This window comes from Saccopteryx leptura, chromosome 3, assembly GCF_036850995.1.
Source record: "Saccopteryx leptura isolate mSacLep1 chromosome 3, mSacLep1_pri_phased_curated, whole genome shotgun sequence".
Classification (NCBI taxonomy): domain Eukaryota; kingdom Metazoa; phylum Chordata; class Mammalia; order Chiroptera; family Emballonuridae; genus Saccopteryx; species Saccopteryx leptura.
In genome coordinates, this window is record NC_089505.1 from 115,875,811 (window position 1) to 115,897,521 (window position 21,711).

General features: G+C 53.1%; 1 protein-coding gene across 2 annotated transcripts in view; it reads right to left on the minus strand.

Moving 5' to 3' along the window:
* Window positions 1-21,711, minus strand: part of HIVEP3 (HIVEP zinc finger 3) — a 483,707-nt gene that overhangs the window by 26,666 nt on the left and 435,330 nt on the right. For both annotated transcript variants that reach the window (XM_066376014.1, XM_066376015.1), the window contains one exon: window positions 19,386-19,531. In XM_066376014.1, coding sequence (XP_066232111.1) covers window positions 19,386-19,531 — 146 coding nt within the window. The remainder of the gene's footprint in view (window positions 1-19,385; window positions 19,532-21,711) is intronic.

Here is a 21,711-nt window from a genome sequence, read left to right on the forward strand (position 1 = left end):
GGGTTCTGGGCCTCTCCCTGCCCCCCACCCCCACCCCAGCAAGCGAGCCATTTTTTTTAGAGTAGGCATTGATGGAAACTAAACTTTGCAAAAGAGAGTTCTGTGGATTTAAAAACAGTTGGAAAATTATGGTCAAAGAACATTCAAGCTTCGAAGCTTCTTAAAACTTCTGACTTCCAGAGTGGGAGGGGCCTTGTGTATTCTCTGATTTGGGTTTTTTTTTGTTTTTGTTTTTTTTTTTTTGTATTTTTCTGAAGCTGGAAACGGGGAGAGACAGTCAGACAGACTCCCGCATGCGCCCGACCAGGATCCACCCGGCACGCCCACCAGGGGGCGATGCTCTGCCCCTCCGGGGCGTCACTCTGTTACGACCAGAGCCACTCCAGCGCCTGGGGCAGAGGCCAAGGAGCCATCCCCAGCGCCCAGGCCATCTTTGCTCCAATGGAGCCTCGCTGCGGGAGGGGAAGAGAGAGACAGAGAAGAAGGAGAGGGGGAGGGGTGGAGAAGCAGATGGGCGCTTCTCCTGTGTGCCCTGGCCAGGAATCGAACCTGGGACTTCTGCACGCCAGGCTGACGCTCTACCACTGAGCCAACCGGCCAGGGCCTGGTTTGGTCATTTTTAGGCAGATCCTGGAACTGGGGTCTTAGAGTTTCCCAGGTAGCTCCTGCCACCTCCAGATAGCCCTCCAATTGTGCTCTTTAAGTGAAAGTTGTCTGCACGTGTTCCCACCGCAGTCTGAGCTCTGACTGGGGCAGCTCCTCTTCCCCCTGACCTCTCCGAAGAGGGACGTCACACTGCTTCTGCCCGCTTTCCTCCCGGCCTGACATTCCCAGGTCCTCAAGCAATCCCACCCAGGATGGATTCCTGAGTCCTCCCCAGACTGTCTCGGACCCCTCGGACAGAATGGCCCACAGCAGCCCGAGCCCGCAGGTGGGGCTGGAGCCAGCCTGGCCTGAAGCAGGACTATGGCCTCCTCTCTCTAGTGTTCTCCTGCCTCACTTCCTCGTTCCCCAGGTAGGAAGCAGACCCAGAACGGCAAAGTGACCGGTTCCTGGGGATTGAATACGTGTCTTCTTTACTAAACACTGCCAAAGAGAAAGTCATCCAGAGTCAGAGGTACACACTTTTATCATGGAAAAAGAAACAGCTATCATTTATTGCATGCTTATCCTGTGGTAGGCACTTTTTCTTTTTCTTTTTATTACAGGAATTGTATTGTGAAAGCCTTGGCACAATTCTCTGCAACAAGTAGCAGAAATTGAGGCTAGAAGGTCAAGTTGAGGCTGATATATAAAAGCCTCTGATGCCAGTATAAAAACCCAGCCCGAGCCTGACCTGTGGTGGCGCAGTGGATAAAGTGTCAACCTGGAAACACTGAGGTTGCCGGTTCAAAACCCTGGCTTGCCTGGTTAAGGCATATATGAGAGTTGATGCTTCCTGCTCCTCTCCCTTCTCTCTCTCTCTCCCCCCCTCCTCTCTAAAATGAATAAAAAACAAACAAACAAAAAACCTAGTACAAAAACCCAGCCCGTGTCTTGCTGGCAGTGGGGAGGTGGGGAAGGTGTCCAGTTAGAGTGCCCCTCTGGGGCTGTGTGCCACAGTGGCTAGGGCAGATGCTGTACCAGGCTGTCTATAGTAATAGCTGATGCTATATGTGTGTCTGCTAGGTGCCTGATCAATGTCAGTGAGCCAATGGCTATGGGTTGCTTAGTTTCTAGTTCTGAACCTGGGGCACAGCAGGCCCGTACTAGACAATAATGGCTGCTGTTACTATGGATGTAGGATGAAGGGTGGGCTGTAGGGGTGAGGGGATTGCCAGATGGAACAGGGCTCGGTCCAGGGGATGATGGCAGCAGCTGCATCAGTGATCCCCAGAGTTTAAAGTGCCAGAGGTCCCTTCTGTGTGTGCAGGATGAGGGCTGACGTGCCCCTACATGGAGGGTGTGAGTGGAGTTCTTTTCTTTCACCCCTCTCTGTGTGAGAAAAGCCTCCGCTCAGGGCCGGAAAACTACAGAGCCGGGGCACAGGAAAGCGAGGAGAGCTCCTCCCACTGGGCAGGGAGCTGGTGGAGAAGGTCTAGCTCCATCCTCGGAACAGGCTCACGTGGAGGTCTGAAGTAAGGAGACCCCGGGCATTGGACAGCCTGTGCTCACCCTCTGAAGCCTGGAGGCCTTGCAGGGAGACAAGGTGGCTGAAGCCCAGAGAGGGTGAGGGCCTTGCCCAAGGTCACACAGACATTGACAGCAGAGCCAGGGCTATAACCGGAGACTTGTGTCTCCCAGAGCAGGGCTGGGGCTGCCGTCACCAAGGATCACTGGCTCCCCACACACTTCCCTGCACCAGGCCCGCTGCCCACTGGAGATGTGAATCAACAGAGAAGTGTCTCCAGAATGCCTGTGGGCCGCCCTCCAGCAGGGGCCCTGCCTGGAGAAGTGTTACAACCACTCCTTACAGCGAGAGTAGTGTCTTCCAGAGCAGCCGGCGGCAAGGAGGCAGCCGGGCAGCTGGAACGCAGGACAGGTGGGATGCACGATCGGCTCTAAATGGCTGAGAGAGAACCGGCCCTGCTGATGCTTCTTGCAGACCTACTAGGTGTTGCCCAGAGTGGCGGCGGGCACTGAAGCGTCCTCCAGCCTCCTGACTTCACAACAGCCTGTGAGGTAGAGACAGTTGTCCCTGTTCCAGAGGTGGAGAAACTCAACTCAGAGAGGCACAGCGACTTACCCTCAGCCACATGGCGGCTGCTAAGGGGCGCCACGTCACACCCAAATCATCCTGATCTGACCCACTGCTGATACTTTTAAATTTACATAGTTTAAACTGTACGTGAATTTTATTCAATGGATTTCCCCTGCCTGTGGACGGTAGGGCTGGACATTCTCTGGACCAAACAGAAAGTGAGAAACGTCAGGATAAGGTAAGATAAGAGGTCCTGGGGGTTGGAAGGAGACGTGGAGTGTCGCAGGCAGTGGCAGGTAGGGGGAGGCCAGGGGGGCTCCATGGAATGGGGGCATTTGAACTGGGCTGTGAAGGACAGGCCCACAGTGCGGACTTGGAGGTGAAGAGGAGGAGAGGGCTCTCCAGGTGTAAGGAACAGCACAAGCAAAGGCACGGAGGCAGAGAGGCGGGGTGTACTGAGGGAACAGTTGGACTGGGGCAGGGAGAGGCACCTGAGAAGGTGGGCTGTGGCCTGAGCAACCATGGGGTGCTCTGGAGGACACTGGGGAGCCAGCAAAGGCCTCTGAGCCAGGCTGTGAAGTCAACTGTGTGGTACAATTCTAGGAACATCAGGCATCCGGATTTTAAAATAATGCCAAATGCAGGGAATGTCTGCAATGTACAGTGCCTTTCGTCTGTTATCCCCACTCTACCCTCACAAAGATGAGATGAACGCTACGACCTCTTTTGTTTGATAAAAAAGGGACAGAGGTCCTTCTCCACCCCCCACTGACACTTGTGACCCCACCACAGGTTCCTTCCTGGCCCACCCACCTTCCTCATCCTGCTTGGCCAGCTCCGCTCAGTGCCACCCACTTCCTTCTCCGCCACAGCTTCCTAGCGCCCGGTTCCCGCAGCCTCTGGAGAAGCCTTTGCCCCTGCCAGTTCGTCGGTCCGTCTGGTACAACCCTCCCAGCCCCCTCTCCTCCCTACGCCTTGGTGAACTGCTGCTCGACCTGCGACTCAGCTCAAACACCACGCACCTCTGCCCGGCCCTCCTGGGCAATGGCTGCACGTGCGAAGCCTCCCGGGAGGTGCCGGAGCGGAACTGCAGGACTCGGGCAAGACAGCGTGAACTGAGTGTCCAAGAAGCCAGTGCCGTGCTGAGCACAGTGCCTACAGTAAGTTGTGCAGTCCTCAGTACAGCCCCTCACTGTGTCACTCTGCGCACTTTGCAGAGGAGAAACGGAGGCACACAGGGGTTAGCGACCCGCGCAAGGTCACACACCCAGCAGGTGGTGGAAAAAGAACTCAAAACCTTGGTTGGCTGGTCCCAGAGGCCAGGCTCCTGGCCCCACCCCTTCCTGCCTTTATCCTGCCTGCCGGCTTCCTTCTACCACGCCCTCTCCAGCCCCCAAGCCACTTCCAAGCCTCGCACCAAAAGTGATCTTCCCGCAAGGACTTCAGGGACTGACGCTCTTGGGGGCGGTGCTCCAGGACCCACACCAGCAACCCGCCTCTCGGGCTCTCCAGGCCTCTGAGCTCAGAGACAGGCCTGTCTGCACACGTGCCTGGGTTCCCGCCCCGCTGCTGCCTCCTCCTAAAGGCTCATAGTCACAAAATCGCAGGTTGGTTACAATTTCCTAACACATTAAAATAGAACATGACAATGAAATAAGGAGCATTTGTTCTGGGGCCGCCTAAAATCACCCCGACGTGTGTAAGGCTGTCACCCAGACAGCTGCAAACAGAAAGATACTGCGAAGCAGGCAGAGGCGGGTGGGTGCCCAGCGCCCAGGAGTCCAGGGAGGGAATGACACATGCGAGGAAATCCTGGAGGATGAACCAACATTTGAAGCATGGTGTGTGCGTGCTCACGATTTTTTTTTTTTTTTTTTTTTTGTATTTTTCTGAAGCTGGAAATGGGGAGAGACAGACAGACTCCCGCATGCTCCCGACCGGGATCCACCCAGCACGCCCACCAGGGGGCGATGCTCTGCCCCTCTGGGGCGTTGCTCTGCCACGACCAGAGCCACTCTAGCGCCTGGGGCAGAGGCCAAGGAGCCATCCCCAGCGCCATGGGCCATCTTTGCTCCAATGGAGCCTTGGCTGCCGGAGGGGAAGAGAGAGACAGAGAGGAAGGAGGGGTGGGGGTGGAGAAGCAAATGGGCGCTTCTCCTATGTGCCCTGGCCGGGAATCGAACCCGGGTCCCCTGCACGCCAGGCTGACGCTCTACCGCTGAGCCAACCAGCCAGGGCTCATGATGATTTTTTAAGAAGAGAGAGACAGTGTCCCCCCCAGACGCCCAGTTAACAGGTGGGTTGAGAGCGTGCCCAGGTCCCATGGGAGGCTGCTGGAACCCCAACTGCCTCCTCACTCTGGGTCTCCTGTGGAGACCCAGTGCTTGATCCCCACCCAAACATCTCCATCTCATCATCACACCAGAGAGAAAGATGAGGAGGCGGAGCTCCCTGCAGAGCCCGCCTGAACCCAGGGAGTTTGCAGGAACACCGCTTGTTGCTTTCAGCATGCTGTGTCTGGCTGGGAGCCCCCCTCCCTGGGCATGCTGGGCAGGAGAAGCCCAAGGAAGAGAGGGTGAGGGCACCTCCCCTTTGGTGAGGCTTGAGCAAGCATGATACCCTGTTCTGGACCCCAGACAAAGTCCTGCTATGTTCACAATAGCAGCTCCCTGGCTTGGGTAAGGGCCAACCTTTAAGGGTCCTTCAGGAGGATGGGGCAGCTGAAAGGTGTGTTAGCCCCTCAATGGGGGAAGAAAGAGATCCCGGACCAGTGTGGGGACATCCATGGGTTACTGCTCTGCTCTTTCCAGCACCTGACCCCAAAGACACTCTGTAGATGTCCGAGCAGGGAATGCCCTCCTGCTTGTCCGCCTATCTAGTCCATGCCACTGCTGTCTCCTTCCGGCCCCAGTGGGCACTCCTGGGTTCCTGCTCAGCCTGCAGTTGGTTGCCTAGGAGCAACTGTGTTCCTCTAGTCCAGCCCCATTCAATCCTCCACCTTCTGCTCTGCCCCACGGGGGCTCCTCCCTCCCCACCACTGCCCACGGAGAGGATGCGAGTGCCCAGCTGCCCTCCTCACTGGAAAGGTTTTACCACTCACTGCGATGGTGAAAAGCCAGAGTCAACAGAATGCTACCACCAGTGGGTTACAGACTTCAGGGAAATCACGGTTCTTAGCGTCTTGTCCTGGGCTTGCAAGCTAAGCAGTCTCAGAAACTTCCAAGATGGATTTGAGGCAGCCCAGTTGCTAGATCTGCTGACATTCTGAAACTCTGTGGGAACTGGCCTCCTCCTCTTTTCAAGGGACCCCCCCTTCCTTCTGAATCAGCTTGCACCCAACCTGGTCCCCAATGAGCAAACACACTTTCCTCCCTGGCCTCTAGAGATCCTGCCCCAGGCTGAACAGCACATCCTGTGGACAAGCCTCCCTTGCCCTCCTGGCCCCTGCTAGCTGCTTCTACTCCTTATCACCTGCTCTGGGAGGCGCCCTGCCTGCTCCTGGCTCCAGTCCCCAGAAGTCCTGCTCAGCCCCTGGCTGGCCGCCTTCTGGCCCCAATCTGCCAACCACACTTGCCAGAGGGTCATAAGGCCTCGTTCACAGCCTGGCTTCTCCCTGGCTGCCTTAGGCTCACTCTGGCTCCTGTGCTGGGCCCTGCCTGCTGCCACCATGTTCCTGGGAGCCGGCCTGCCTGGCACACCAGCCCCCTGCTCAGCCCAATCTGTTTTCTGCTGGCTGCTGGGTTGCGGGACACACCTCCCTCAACTCTCCTGCCTGCTGGGCCATCCTTTGGCCTGCAAGCCACCCATGGTGACAGATGACACCTGTCCCCTGCACAGATCCAAAACGCTACTTGGATTTCAGGCCCTGCTCCTTCTTTGGTCTGATGCCTTTAGCTCCCTCTCTTGGCCTTAGCGACTCCACTTGTCCAGAAATTGCCCCTGACACCATCTGTGCCTTTCAAACTCCTTCTTCGATGGCTGGCTTCCCTGGTCTCCTTTCTTCCAAGACAAACTGGTTTTTTCTCTTTTTTTTTTAAAGTTTTTACTTTGTAACGATCACAAACATACAGAAAAGTCGAAAATATAGTGAAAAAATTATTTTTTCCTGAACCGTTTAAGACCAAGTTGGCAAGACCATGTCCCATCACCCCTGAAGTTTTCAGCGTGGGCTTCTTCCATTCAGGGCCACACCCCGCCTCCCTGCCTGGGCAGGTTCCATGTCCCCAAGCCAGGCCCACCACGTCATGGGAGGCCCTCCTCAACCTACTTGGTTACAACCCCCCAACTAGTTCATCCTATGCTCTTTCTTGAGCCAAAGGAGTCCCCTGGGGCTGATCACACTCACATACACTATCACACAGCCATTCCTCCCTTCCTCCTGTTGGCATGTTTTGATTGGGTGTCAAGAGGCTGGCTTCTGTCGTTAACATGCTGTGTTAATGCCTGTCTGGACCCCAGTTTCCTCGTTAGTACAGTGAGGAGTTTAGATCAAATGATTTCTAGGGACTCTTTCGTAATAACAATAACAGTAGACTTTTGCTGAGTAGTTATGCGCCAGCGACTGTAAGTTTCTTCACATGTAGCATCTTAGCTAATCCTCGTGAAAACCCTTTGAGATGTAATCCCTGTTATTGTTTCCACCTTACAGATGAGGAAACTGAGGCACAACGCAGCTATGTACATAATTTACTTTACGTCAGCCAGTCCCTCTGATAGAACCAGGATTCCTATGCAGGCGGTTGGGCTTCAGGGTCTACACTCTACCACAAAGTGCTTACAGAAGGGGAGATACCAGGAATTGACCCTTCACTCAAAGAGGTAACCATATAAGTAAATATTGAAAATGCAGGGCAGAGTAAGAGGTGACCTTATTACATGCCAGGCACTGTGCCCAGTACATTACGTACAAACATGGTTTTCTTTAATTCTCAACAACTTTGCTAACTAGGTAGTACAATTATGAGAAGACTGGGCCATAGAGAGATTAAGTGACTTTCTAGTTGGCAGCAGAGCCAGGATGCAAACCCAGGCTAACCTGAGACAGGTGTTCCCCTTGGAGGGCGGGGAGTGAAGGAGGCCGTTTACTCCCTCTGATTGGCAAGCGGTGGGTGGAGTGTGCCAAATTCTCAGCAAGTGTTTCAATGTGCCTGATTCTCTACTGCTCACAACAATTAGGGGATCAGGGGACGTGCAGATACTCCAGCACATCCAGCCTTTTGTATGGCGCCTTTTCACCAATGAGATAAAAATTGGGTTTGCATTCATTTGCATAATCAAACAACTTTCTTTGACTTATCGTTTGCTTTTCTGATGTTCTTGTTTAATAAAAAAAAACCTCAAATGCTTTTTTTTTTTATCGCTTCATATTCATTTTGCAATATCCCCTAAGTTTTGTGAGCAGTGTATTTAACATTCACCCACCTGCACCTTCCGAGTGAAGAGAGCCCTCCGGGAGCACGAGGTTGGCAAGTGCAGGGCCGCAGGACATGCTTGGCTGGTAGGTGTCAGTGTCCCAGGGATTGGGCCTTCACCCTGTGGGCGGCGCTGATGCTTGGGGGCACAGCACAGCTGGGAACCCTCCTCTAAGAGACTCCAGATGGCAGGAGAAACAACCGGCTCCTTATTCTGAGCTGTGGGGCCAGAGGACCCCCAGAGACTGTTATCTACTTCTCCCTTCTCACCTCCTCACCTGTGTGTTCAGACAAGTCAATGCCCAATACCCAACTCTGGTCTTCAGAGGGAAATTCTCCCCTGAGGCGCCTCATCTCAGGCTGGGGCGCACTGTCCAAGGCCCTTGACCAAGAAGGGCAGCCTGCTGAGGAGCTTGGATTGGGTTTTCCTTTAGAGGAAGAGAACCTTTAGAGAAGGCCAGCTTCTCCGTGGAGAGAGCCAGGGCTTGCGGTAGCGGGCACAGCCCCCCGCCCAGGCCTTTCCTACCGACGGTCTCTGAGCAACATCTTCTCCCAATATTGAGAGCAGAGGTGATACAGCTCATCGGCTGGCAGAGAAGGTTCGGCCAAACCACATGGCAGATGAGAAACTGAGGTTCAGGAAGAGACCCAGACCTCAGAGGTAGTAATGGCAGAGTCAGGAGTCAGATCCCAGAGTTGGACTCCAAGGTCCAGTCCTTTCCCACATCCTCCAAGCGAACGAGAAAACTGAGACCTGGAGAGGAAACACGACTTGCCCAAGTCTCCAGCTCCCGGGCTCACACCATGGTACCTCCTTCCCTGAAGGAGGCCTCATTGTCACACAACCCCCAAAAGGAAATGGTAAGTATCCTGTGGTCTGCTGCTAGTAAAATCTCAGTGGACTCCTGCTCAACCTCACTGTCAGATATCCCATCTGCTTAACAACCCACGTGTCATTTTTTCTTTTTCTTTTGTTTTTACTGCCCAAGGATCACTCAGTTACAGAATTGGAGCTAACCTCCAACTCTCTCGCTTCTGAACTGCTGTCCACACACAGCCACCAAAGACGCACCTGGCTCACAGCCTTCGGCGGCCACTCCCTCCTGGGCAGCAAGGCTACCCGCACCTGCAGTGGAACAGGACGGAACAGGTGCCGCGTGGAGCTCAAGGACAAGGGAGCAACGCCTTCCAACCGGATGGAAAATCACTGCTGTTACAGAATTCTGCATGTCAATCAACTGAGGAATCAACTGACATCTCCAACATTGTCAGTTATGTGAAACGTCAAAAAACCTACTTGTCGTGGGCCCTTTTTTGAGAAGACCAGAGTGATGGATGGTCTCTGAGGAAATGAGGAAGTAAACTGAGGAACAGGAAGACATGTGTTTCCAGAAAGAGGAGTCAACACTGGAGGCGAGAACATCCCTGGGGCGGGGTGAGGAGAGGCCCCGGGAGGCAGCCTGGCGCTGGCTGGGTGGCGCGGGGGACCGTGTCAGCAGGACGGAATTCAGAGCAGCTGGTGCTCCTGAATGTCTGAGGGGACATGTGGTGAGCAGAGCATTTGGGGGTCATTAGTAATAGATAGATAGCAAATGTTCTAACTTCACTTGGTTTTGGGGAAGTACTTCGAGCATCCGGGGAAAGAAGCTAGGAGACAGTACAGAGAGTTGGTCCAACCACACTCTTTAACATCTGATTATTTTTTATGCGGGGGACAAACTTCATAAAGAAATCACATTTCCAAGGAAACACACACACACACACACACACACACACACACACACACACACACACACACATTCCCCACTGTGAAAAGAGAAGAGGTGTAGGGGAAAGAGAAAGGAAGCAGAGTTCGTGAGTGACTTAGCTGTGACTGTTACACGGTGCGACTCCAGTGAGAGGGTGGCGGGGGTGGGGGGAAGGTGGGAAGGCTCCCCTGTCACTCGCGAATGCCTGAAGCGGACAAGCTAAGCGGTGGCAGTTTGGGCACATGATTGAGCGATGCGGAGGGAAACCGAGGAAAGCCGCCAGAGACAAGGGCGCATTTCTGAGGGTGGGGAGGGGGAAATGCAGGGAAGATGAACGATTCTGCCGCTTTCCATACAAAATCTGTGGAAATATTTGGATCTCCAAACTCTGCGGAGGTGTAATTTTTAGAAAAATAAAAGCAGAAAGAGAGAGAGAGAGACTGTTTCTTAAGAGACTGCGGCTGCTTCTCTCCCTCACAGGAGAGCCAGGGAGAAGCCAGCTTCCTCCTGGTGCCCAGCCTGACCTGCTGGGGCAGGAGGGGACCCAGGCGCAGGCTGTCCCGGCCCAGAGGATGCCGGGCCCGCAGGAGGCCCTCCCTCCTTGCAGCTGTGGCTCTCAGGGGCCACCACGGGGTGAGGACTCGGTTTCCTGCACTCCCTCCTCTCACCGTCAAGCCCCCCACTGCCCCAGGCCCCCTCCAGGAACCAGAGGCAGTGCCTGCTGGAGAATGGATCCTCCTTTAAATTTTAATAGGATGCATTTAGGTCTTCCCTGACAGTCCTCCGGCTCGGCTCCGGGGACTCTGGCCCCAGCACACTCAGACGCTCAGTCTGCCTCACGATCAATATGTCTTTCTGCTTTCCCATTTCATTTTTTTACCTTATCTTTTTTTTTTTTTTTTTTACTGTTGGTGACTTGGGTTTCTCAGTGACATAATCAGCTTTCTCTAACGTCTGGAGCAGGTGTTCCCTTCCCTGGGAAGCCCTTCCAGTACTCAGGAAAAAGATGCTAGGTCAGTATAGAGAGACAGAGAGTCAACCTACCTAGACTATTTCACACGTGATATTTTTATTTGGGGGATAGTCTTTACAAAGAAATACCTTTTCCCAAGGTCTTAAGTGGTTTCCTGAGAACAGAAATTTCCTGCCCTTGTTTTCAAACTAGCCATTCACAAATCCATTGATGCTGAAGACCTCGAGCCCATAGGTCGCCTGGACTGTGGAAAGAGGTCTGGATTGGGGCTGAGAACCCTCGCTGCCCTCCACCCCCAAACCATGAACTCCACTTGCATAGCAACCAGCGTTTTTCTTTAGTCCTGTCCCTATAGGAGAACTGCCCTTCCCACCACTGCTTCGGCCCCACCCCCTTGCATCGTCTCTGGGCCTCTGCTCCGCACTCTGTCCCGTCTGCCTCCCGGCAGCATTATCATCTGCCCCTGCTGTAAGCCATTCCTAGCAGCATGTGCACACACAGAGGATCTCTCAGTGTAAACACCCACCTGCTTGACCTCACACCCCTTCCAGCTCTACCCCTCACCCTCTATGTTCTCTGCGTCCCTTCATGGCTAACCTCTTAGGGCAGAGGTTTGCATGGGATGTGGCCATGTCTCATTTCAACCCACACTATCAGATTCCATCTCCACCCAAACAGCTCCCATCAAGATCACCAGGGAACCCCACATGGCCACCTCCCACGGACACTTGCCCATCCTCATCTCCCTGGGCCTTTGAGCAACACCAGCCCAGCTGACCACTTCCTCCTCCTTGAACAGTCTCTGTTCTTGATTTTCAGGACTTCTCGCTCTGCTGGGGCTCCTCTGACCCCTCTGGCTTTGCCTTCTCAAACTTTTGCAACTCGTCTCTACCTGCCCTCTAACTGCTGGCAGAACCTGGGCTCAGTTCTGGATGCCCTCGTCTTTCCTCTCTTCTCCATTGCCCCCGGTAACGCCATTCAGCTCCATCCCCCTAAACAGCACCTATGCATTGACAAACGCCTATCCGAATGCAGATTTCCAGAGGACACGCCTGTCCTCTGAATGCTAAGCTCATGTATCCAACACTTGGCAGCATGACTGGAGTCTCAGAATTAACATGTCCACCAATTTTTCATCTCCTCTTCCCCAAACCTCTTTCTGACTGTCCTCTCCCACCCCTGCCCATCTCAGGAAACAGCCTCCATTTGGTCGTTACTTGAGCCAGAAACATGGTAGTCATCCTGGATTGCAAGCTTCTCTTTCTCACCCTCCATATTCCACCCATCAGAAGTCCTATGGTTCTGTCCCCATCTCCACTGCCATCTCCCTGCTCTAAGCCTCTGGCCATCTCAGCTGGACTCTGCAATACCCCCTCCCCCTGCTGCCCCAACAACCACTGCCCCCCTTCCTGAAATCTGGGTCATATTTCCTAGGAGAGATGGGGGAAAAGAAAAAGAACAAAAGCCACCATGGGCGCATGTGAGGGGGTGGGACAATTCACTCCCCAGCCCACCGGGGCCACACACAGCAGCATGGCGACACTTCTGCCGAGAAGCCTGAGAATTAAAGAGAGATCAAGACACTGGGTCTCCCTCAGTAAGAAGACAGGTAGTGGGCAGCCTGGACTCAGGAAGAAGAGCAGTCCCTTTCCAGATTTGGGCGCCCAGGACCATTCTTCTCTGGCCTCTTGGCCACAGCAAATGATGTTGGCTCCTAACACCAGATACTTGCCCTGTAACCAAAACTACCTGGCTTTACCTTCCACACCAAGCCTGACTCCAGGTGGGTGGCTTGGTCCTGCCCAGCCTGGCTCAGTCCTGACTCTGTGTCCTTGTTCCTTCCTGAGACCCAAAGTCTTGATCCTGCCCTCAGACTGTAAGAGCTGCTGAGCTCATGGACCTGCCCCCGCCCCTGAGGACCTGCCCCCACCCCTGAGGTCTCAGTTAATGCTGACCATATTGAACAGAGAGTCTTCCTTTTAATACACATCCTTTAGCACTGCCTTTGTGTCAAGCACTACCCAGCACTGGGGAAATAGCAACGAACAAAATGCAATTCCCATCCTTTCACTACAGCTTATGTTCTGGTGGAGGAAATAAAAACAAACTAGTAATATATGGAAAAAATAAAGCAGGGAAGGGAAGGTGGGCCGGAAGTGCCAGCAGAGGGTACAAGTGGGTGGGTGGTCTGAAACAGCTGCACTGAGAGTGACTGAGGGGTATGAGAGAGCCATGGGGTTCCCTGGAAAAAGTGGTCCAGGCGAGGGCACATCAAATGCAAAGGCCCTGAGGCAGAAGCTTGTTTGACAAAGAGCCAAGAGACCAGTGACTGAAGCACAAGGAGCGAGGAGAAGAGTGGCAGGCAGAGGTCAGGGAGGCGCTGGAGCCAGCACATGCAGGCCACTGGAGGGGACAGAGCAGGAGTGACAGGGTCTGCTGACATTAAACACGGTCACTCGTGGCTGGGTTGAGAATATATTGTAGTGGAAAGGGCAGAAACAGGAGATTATCGGAGGGCCCTGTGGTAATCTAGATGCAAGATGTCTCTGGCCTGACCCAGCCGGTGGGGAGAAATGGGCAAAGTCTGGATAGCGTTTCCAAGGTTGAGTTGACCAGAACAGTTTTGCTTATGGATGTGAGACAGAACAGTTTTGGGCCTAAACATCTGGCAAAACAAAGTTGTCTGTACAGAATTTGAATAAGTATTGTTTCTTGCCTTCAAAAGATAACATTCCCGCCCCCCCCCCCCCCCCCTTTGGCCACTTAAAGACTTACAAAGAGACACTGAGCAGGTGTGTGGTAATGTAGTTTCTCTGCCTGTGTCATACATGTCACACCCTTTGCATCAACTCCCATATGTGCCTTGACCAGGCAAGCCCAGTATATCGAACCGGCGACCTTAGCATTCCAGGTCGACATTTTAACCACTGTGCCACCACAGGTCAGGCACCTTTACATTTTTAAAAATTACAACTATTCTCTCCAAGCTGCTATTTTGTGAATACACACATACACACACACTTTAAAAAAAAAATAGATACACCATAAAACAACACATGTGGGGTATGGTGCATAAACTCTTATACTTGAATAAAAATAAATTCAGCTATTGTTAAAATACACAAAACAGAAAAACACACCTGTTAACATTATAACCTCAGGTGGAACAATACAGAAGTACACTCTTAAAAATAATTTCTTTAACAAATGTGCCACGAATCGTCTGAGTCACAGTGGTCCTCAGCACCTGCTGTGCTGTGTTCACTGGAGGCCCGGGGGGACCGTCACACACAGGGCTGGAGACCGACACGGTGCTCTGGGAGAAGTCTGGTGGAGAAATGAGTCTGACAGCCATCCGCCCATGGATGGCATCTACGCCGTCACCTTGGAATTGAGTGCAGACCGAGAACAGCGGAGGCCCAGGTGCTGAGCCCCGAGGGCCCTAACGCTGGAGATCAGGAGACCCCGCAGAATCACTGACAACATGGGAAAGTGCCACCAGCAAAGGAAGGAGAGGTAAAAAAGACACAGCTCCGGAAACCAAGTGGAAGGGGTGTGACAGGGAGGGGGCAGGGATCAGTGATGTCCAATGCTGCCCGCAGGTCAGGAGAGGAGAGAAGTGAGCACTGACCTCGATATCCTGCAGCATGAAGGTCACTGTTGACCTTAATAAGAGCAGTTTCTGAGGTGTAAGGAGCTCAAAGGGCAACCTGGAATGGGTCTGAGAGATGCTGGGAGGAGAGACATGGAGTTGAGCAAATCATCTCAACTTCTGGAGTTTTCTTTAAAGGGAAGCAGAAAAACCTGGTGAGATAGGCCCTGTGTCAAAGTGGGAAACTAAGTTTGAGGACGCTGTACTGAATGGGTCAGTGGAGAGGCGATGCTGGGGTGACGTACGGGGTGGGTGAGAAGAGAAGGCAACCAGTGCCCCCGACAGCATCTGAGGCCCGCAGTCAGCAGGGTCTGGCGTGGACTCTTTCTCCTAAAGGCCTGAAGGGTTTAGGAGCAGTCCTGGGCAGCCCCATGCCCGTGAGTCACCCCCCTCCACCCTCACCGGCCCAGCCCCTGGCCGGGCTTCTGTTTCCCTGCCCTGGATTCCAGTTCCTAATTGAGGTTGGGCTGCCACTCTAAATCCAGCTCAGCCCTGCTCCCGCCCCTGCCGCGGCCACCTTTCTGAGTACCCCCACCCCAGCCGGGCCCAGCCTACCTGTCTTAACCTGCACCTCCGCTCCCTGCTGAGCTTGCGTGACCACTTTTGGAAGTCAAGTACTTCCTAGCAGTTCCAGTCTCATCCTCTTCCACACCAGCCCTGTGGGCTGGGCTCCCATCTTTCCGTGTAATAAGTGAACTTGAGCTAGGACACCACAGTCATCACCCTCAATGAACAATATAACTTTGTCTGTGTGAAAACAACATTCCTTAACAAAGGAGACTTTCTAAAATGACCAAGGCAAATGCACAGGTGCTGGGTGACAGAGCCAGCACATTCCTGATGGGCACTCCCAGAGGCGGCCTGGAAAATGCGGGCTTTGTCCAGGTGTGGAAGCGACGGGGAATGCAGACAGGGTGTGTGTGCGCGCCAGGAAATCAATTCATAAATAGGAATTGATACATAGTGTGGCCCTCCGATCCAAGTCAAGAGGGGACCTGGGGGGAGACGGGAATGGATTTTAGCACCAGTGTTATTCCAGAAGGGTGTGGAGGGACCCGGGAGGTTAGTAGAGGACTGGGTTGAGTTCTGCCCTTTGAAGGCTGAATGGGATTTGGCCACGGGCAGACCCCAGCAGGCACAGAAGGGGAGCACGTGGGGTGGGTCGGACTGCGGGGCCGGGAAGGTCAGGCTGAGTTTTCACTGGATCCTGGAGGTTAAGGCAGCCGCTGTAGCCGGGGCGAGACACATGCAGAAACATGATCAAAGACATTCAATGGCACCGACACAGGGCCCTGGAGAGAGGAGACTGGAGCCGTGCACAGGGGACGAAGAGAAACCACACCAAGTCATGGACCCCTTCGTGTGGACACTGTTATTTGGGGACTGATTGGAGGAGAAGGATCAGGGGAGAACAAAGCACCCAAGATGACACTAAGGTTGTGCGTGTGAGGAGCTGGGTGCATTATCTGAGATCTGGATGTGGAAGGAGAAGTCACTGGTGGCCATTGGAGGGCGTGGTTGGCACATGCCGAGTCTGAGGTGTCCTGGGTCTCCCAGGCCAAGGTGCCCAGGAGGCCCGCGAAGCACGGGTCTGCAGTTCAGGGGTGGGGTCCTCGCCGGAGACCCAGATATAGTGTCCTCGGCGCAGAGATGAGATTTGAAGCCAACGAGATGAATGACACTGACAGAGAACGCTCAAGGTCAGGAGAAACCAGTCCATCTGACCAGGTACACGAGTCTCCCTCCATTACACTCAGCCTGCTGACCGATCGTCCTTTCCTCTCCACCTGCCCCGGTCTCAGCCAGCCTTCCAGGCCTAGCCCCGCCCCCTCCAGGCAGCTCTCTCTGACTACCCCAGCCCGAGCCTTGTGCTGCCGCCTAAGCCAGTGCCCAAGCACCTTGCGGGCAGAATCGCAGCTTGCCCCCTTGGCTTGTGATAGCTCCTGACTCAGAGTACCCATAAGGTACTAAATAAATCGCTCCCCCTCAACGGACTGGTTAATTGACCAGTTGCTGGCTAGAGGTAAAGAAGAAGAGTCAGAGACTAGTGAGTAGCTGACCAGTGATAAAAAAGACTCATTAATGTTGGACTCACATAGCACCCACTCACTCTCTGTGTGTTGTTAATATGCATTAGATCTATGGGGGTCGACATGGCTCCCTCTCAAAAACGTTGGTGGGTAAAAACAGGTGGCAGCTGTATGTTAAACCCACTGGAGGACTCATTGCTCTCTACAAACCGCTCTGGTTCTCCGTGGCCCACAGCAGAACTGCGCTTCCCCACTCCCTGGGAGGCAGGAGAGGCCCCGGGGCTTGTTCCGGCCCATGGAATGGGAGCAGAAGCTTTGGGATGGATGCTTTAAGAGCCAACACACAATTCGCCATTTTCCCTTGTTCCTCTCTCAGCCTTCGTCCATCTAGATCTCTCAGTGACTTCTAGGAACAGAATCCTATGCACACTCTTGTCAAACACATACTGGACTAAAACATACACGCTTGTTTAAAAAAAAGAATAAGAAAGAAAAAAGGAATAAATGAGTGTAAGGCATAACCTTGATGACCTCAGATCGGCGTGCTGAGGGTTTATTCAGAGTTTCTGGGGGGGGGGGCACCTTTGGCATTTGGGGTGGGACAAGTGGTTCTGCAGTTGGCTGCATGGATGGTTGTATCCATGGCCCCATCCATGAAATGCCACACACACCATTACGTGATAATCAAAAACACTCTCGCCCCTACATTCCCAAACACTCCAGGGGGTGATGCCAACCCCACAAGGCCCAGGAATGTGGAGGGGTCACCAGCAGTGGAGGGGGAGGCAGAGTGGGGCCCAGGCAGGACAGCTGCGCCGCGGGAGAAGAGGCTCTGACCGGCAACACTGTATAATCCCCCGAAGTCCTCAAATTAAATGTGACCAGTTGAGAGTGTAAGGCTATTTTTCACAGCTGACAGAACAGAGTGAGATACTCCTGAAGGGAGACAGCAGAGATAGATGAAATAGTGATAAAATACCCAGATGCCCATGAACTCCAACGTCTCACAGCATCTCCTGAGGGTCTACAAAGTATCTTATTATCCCCTTCTGTAGGTGAGGAAACAGCTGGAGCAGGGAGCACTGTCGGGAGGAACAGAGTAAGCAGGAGAGCTGCCCTGGGGCCCGGGTGACGGACCTTGCAAGAGACGGAGATTCTGAAACAGAGCAGGTGGAACTAAGTGACAGCCTGGAGGGACAGTGTGGCTGGGGCGGGGTGAGGAGACGTGAGGACTGACGCCTGGCTGCAGGAAGAAGAGGCGGGTGTAACCTTTCACCCTGAAGCTGAAGGCAGACCATGTGGGCGAGACCTGAGCCAGTAGCTGGGTCGACTGACCGACTGGCAGGGGGAGAGACTCCTGCCACTTGCTCTCACGAAGCTCAGGCTTCCAGGGGAAAGAGGCAGCAGGGAGCCGCCCAGGGAACCAGATTTTTGGAGGCTGTTGTCTCTCAGAGCAGAAGCAAACCTCCTCGTGCACGCGAGCACCGCTGGGCTTTGAAGCCAGAAGGAAGAAGGCTAGTCCAGTGCACCAATTCAATTTTTACACGGTCTTTAAAGGACCCAATGACATGAGGGCACAGAGACACACGAGGGCGCTCTAACCAAATAGCAGGGCAGGAAACCGGTCTGTCTCCACACGGAAAAATGGTCAGTCAGTATTTTGAAAACCCTTTGGTCTAGTGTTTCCAATGGAGTCGCTATTAGAACTCTGGGCAGGAGGTTTCTCCCCCAAGAGAGGTGTCCCTGCCATTACAGGGTGTTTGCCATACCTGACCCACTCTCTGTTACTGGGACAATCCAAATTCCCAAGTTTCATTTCCAAACACTCCTCCAGACCGTCCCTGCTGGTCAGTGCCACTAAAGGATGCTCACTGGTGGCCCTTGGCAGCTTGGTGGCTTCTGCTCTCCCCAAATTCACAGAGGAACCTGGCACTTCCCACTTTGACCCTGTGAGCTAGGCACCTACATATGCTGGAGAATTGTGGGCAGCCAGTGACACCTTGTGCTGATGGGGACTGTGGTCCTTGGGAGGTAGGTTTTCCTCTGGGCTGTTGTCCTTCAGGACTGGGTAGGACAAGGGTGCACTGTTAACACTGGGGACACAGACACAGGACCCTGAGACAGACAGCACAGGACCTGCCTACAGACACCCACACCTACATCCCAGGGAGCAAACATGTGGCCACACAGAACACAGCTTGCATAAAACTTCCACAAAGCCAATTTGAAACAAGGCACCCTCCTGGAGCCCAGAGGGCCCCACCGTGTGAGTTCTGAGGTGTTTACATCATTAGGTTCCCAAAGACAAGCACCAAGGTGAAAATCCAGGAATAGATTATAAATATTTACCAACCAATGAGCCCTGGACCCTGGCCAGTCGGAATGGAGACCGGTGTAAACACCTGTCGCGTGCAATGTGTTATTAGTCCTGCGAAGAGTTGGCACAGTGTGAGTCCCCTGTGGGACACCAGGTGTGCCAAGGTGGCTGCTTGGGCAGACAGAGGTGACTTTCTGGGAACACACACCAAGGTAAAGGGCAGTCTGGACAGAACCTGGGAGACTCTCTATCAACCCCAGTGTGGGACTAGACACCCACCAGCACCTGAGGGGATGAGGGGCTGGAGAAAGACCCAGACCCACTAGCCTGCAGCTCCCCGTGACCCCACCCCTCACCAAAGAGCCCGGTGTTCTTAAGCAGAGGTGGCCTGTGCATCCTACCATGGGGGCGTTGGCTGGAAGGCACGCTGGAACCCCAGGGCACCTGCGGCATGGCCCTGCCGGTTGAGATGCTCACCAGCTCTGAACACACGTGCGCCCACCCCAGCCCACTGGCCGGGCGTGAGCTCTTCCTCCATGGGAAGCAGACACTGCAAACCAAACATGTTTCTTACCCTCCTTCGAAGATTTTGATCCTCGCCGGCTCCCCTCTCTTGGAGGCGGGAGCGTCCTCCTCCGGCTTCCCTCGCTTCTCTTCTTCCTTCTCCACTCTAGCTATATCTTTCTGGCCTTCCGGGGAAACCAGCGAAGGGAGGTGAACCTGGCCCGCCACAGGAAGGACAAAATCATTACTGGTTACATGGAAACAATGGAATGATGCCTTCAAGGGCATTGCACGCTTACACTCAATTCTGGCTCACTTCATCTCCAGTCTGCCTGTGAAGACGTGCTGTGACCCAACTTCACAAAAGGAAGGAAGCTGACCCCCAGACAGGTGAAGTCCCTTATTCAAGGCCACGTGGTTAGTTGATGTCAAAACTAGGACTCCGACCAGGCCTTCCCGTGAGAGCTGTGTTCGCTTTCTTTTACACTAGTCAGGGAGCTGCTGGGGACAGGTCCTCATCTCGGTCTGCTCAGTCAGGCCAGCACCCAGAACAGGGCCTGCCTCACTGAAGACACCTAAGGAATGTTGAACAAATAGAGGAAGACTCCGCCTGTGGGGGTGAACTAGTCTGATTCTCTTCTGTAGATCAGATAGTCAAGGTCAGCTGGCAAGTTAAGGGAATTGTTGGGAGCAGAGCACGGGTTTCCTGAGAGTCCTGACCAACAAAACCTCCCAGAGCCAGGTCCAGAGAGGGTGTGCTGGCCCATTGGTGGACATGTTGAGGGTACACAGGCTCTGGGCTGTTTATCTGAGGGAACCTACCCTCTTCACAGGCCTCAGTGTTGACAGCTGGCTGGATGAGACCGAATCTCTTAGACCAGGCACCCCCAAACTATGGCCCGCGGGCCGCATGCGGCCCCCTGAGGCCATTTATCCGGCCCCCGCCGCACTTCCGGAAGGGGCACTTCTTTCATTGGTGGTCAGTGAGAGGAGCATAGTTCCCATTGAAATACTGGTCAGTTTGTTGATTTAAATTTACTTGTTCTTTATTTTAAATATTGTATTTGTTCCCGTTTTGTTTTTTTACTTTAAAATAAGATATGTGCAGTGTGCATAGGGATTTGTTCATAGTTTTTTTTTATAGTCCGGCCCTCCAATGGTCTGAGGGACAGTGAACTGGCCCCCTGTGGAAAAAGTTTGGGGACCCCTGTCTTAGACCCTCAATGGCAGCGGGGGGCTGGGCGCACCTTTGATTAGGGAGCAGAGCTGCGGGGCCGGTGGCTAGAGCCAGCAGGGCCAGGGATGAAGGTTTCATCCCACTTGATGCCACTGTCATGAAGGTCATGAGAAACTGCACTGCGTACAGGAAGCGTTTGGAAAAGCAACTATGTGTCCCGGTGCTGGACAAGCTAAGGATTGCCATCCCCCATGCCAGCCGCCACACCTGCCCCAGCAAGGACGTGTTCGAGTGGAGCAGGAAGGTGGCTGGTTGAGAATCAGGGAATCTGAGTTCTAGCACCACCTGGGCCATTGCACACTGGTGGGAAACACACCAGTGGATCCGACGGAATATTCCATTAAAAAGTTTATAGGTTTCAGCTCAGTGCCAGAATTTCAAATTTCAAACCAATTATTATCAAACCCAAATAAGCCAAATTAACTTTTTTTTTATTTTTATTAAATGGTATTTTAGTAGCCAGCCATTAAAACAGAGAGGCAGTCCAGATCATTTGAGAGAGCTTTGAGTGAGATCCGGTTTTAAATCCAGGCTCGGTATTTACTGTGTGGCCTTGTGCAAGTTACTTAACTTCTCTATGCTTTGCTGTCTTACCCATAAAAGGGCCATAGAGTACCCTAGCTTGCAAGGTGTTTGTGAGGATACAAGTCAAGTTTAGCACTATCTGGCAGACAGTAGGTGCACAAGTAGCTGTAAGTATGAACATAATTACAACAGCATCTGGGGAGAACCGTCCCCAGTAGGAGACACTGGAGAGTAAATCAGTAACGATGTTTATTGCAAAAGTGAAAATGTCATTTATGGATGTCTGTAGACTGACAAGGACATTAGGAGAATAAACTTGGGAAATAGCTCTGTTTCTCAGCTGAGCTAAGAACAAATTCAATGCACAAAATTCACTCGATGAGGAGGATATGAATATAGGAAAGTTATAGAACACAGTTTTATTCATCTATCTATAATGTGAATTTCGTTTAGGAGATTTATTTCTGACTTGGTCAAAACACCTGTTCTGAAGATACACGAATAAACATCTCTAAATTTGAAGTCACTTTTAACGTTTTCTTTCTTTCTTTAAATAAACGAAAGAAGAAAAATAGACCTGGAGTCAGACAGGTCTGGGTTCAAATTCTGGGTTTGCCATATATTTGCCATGTGA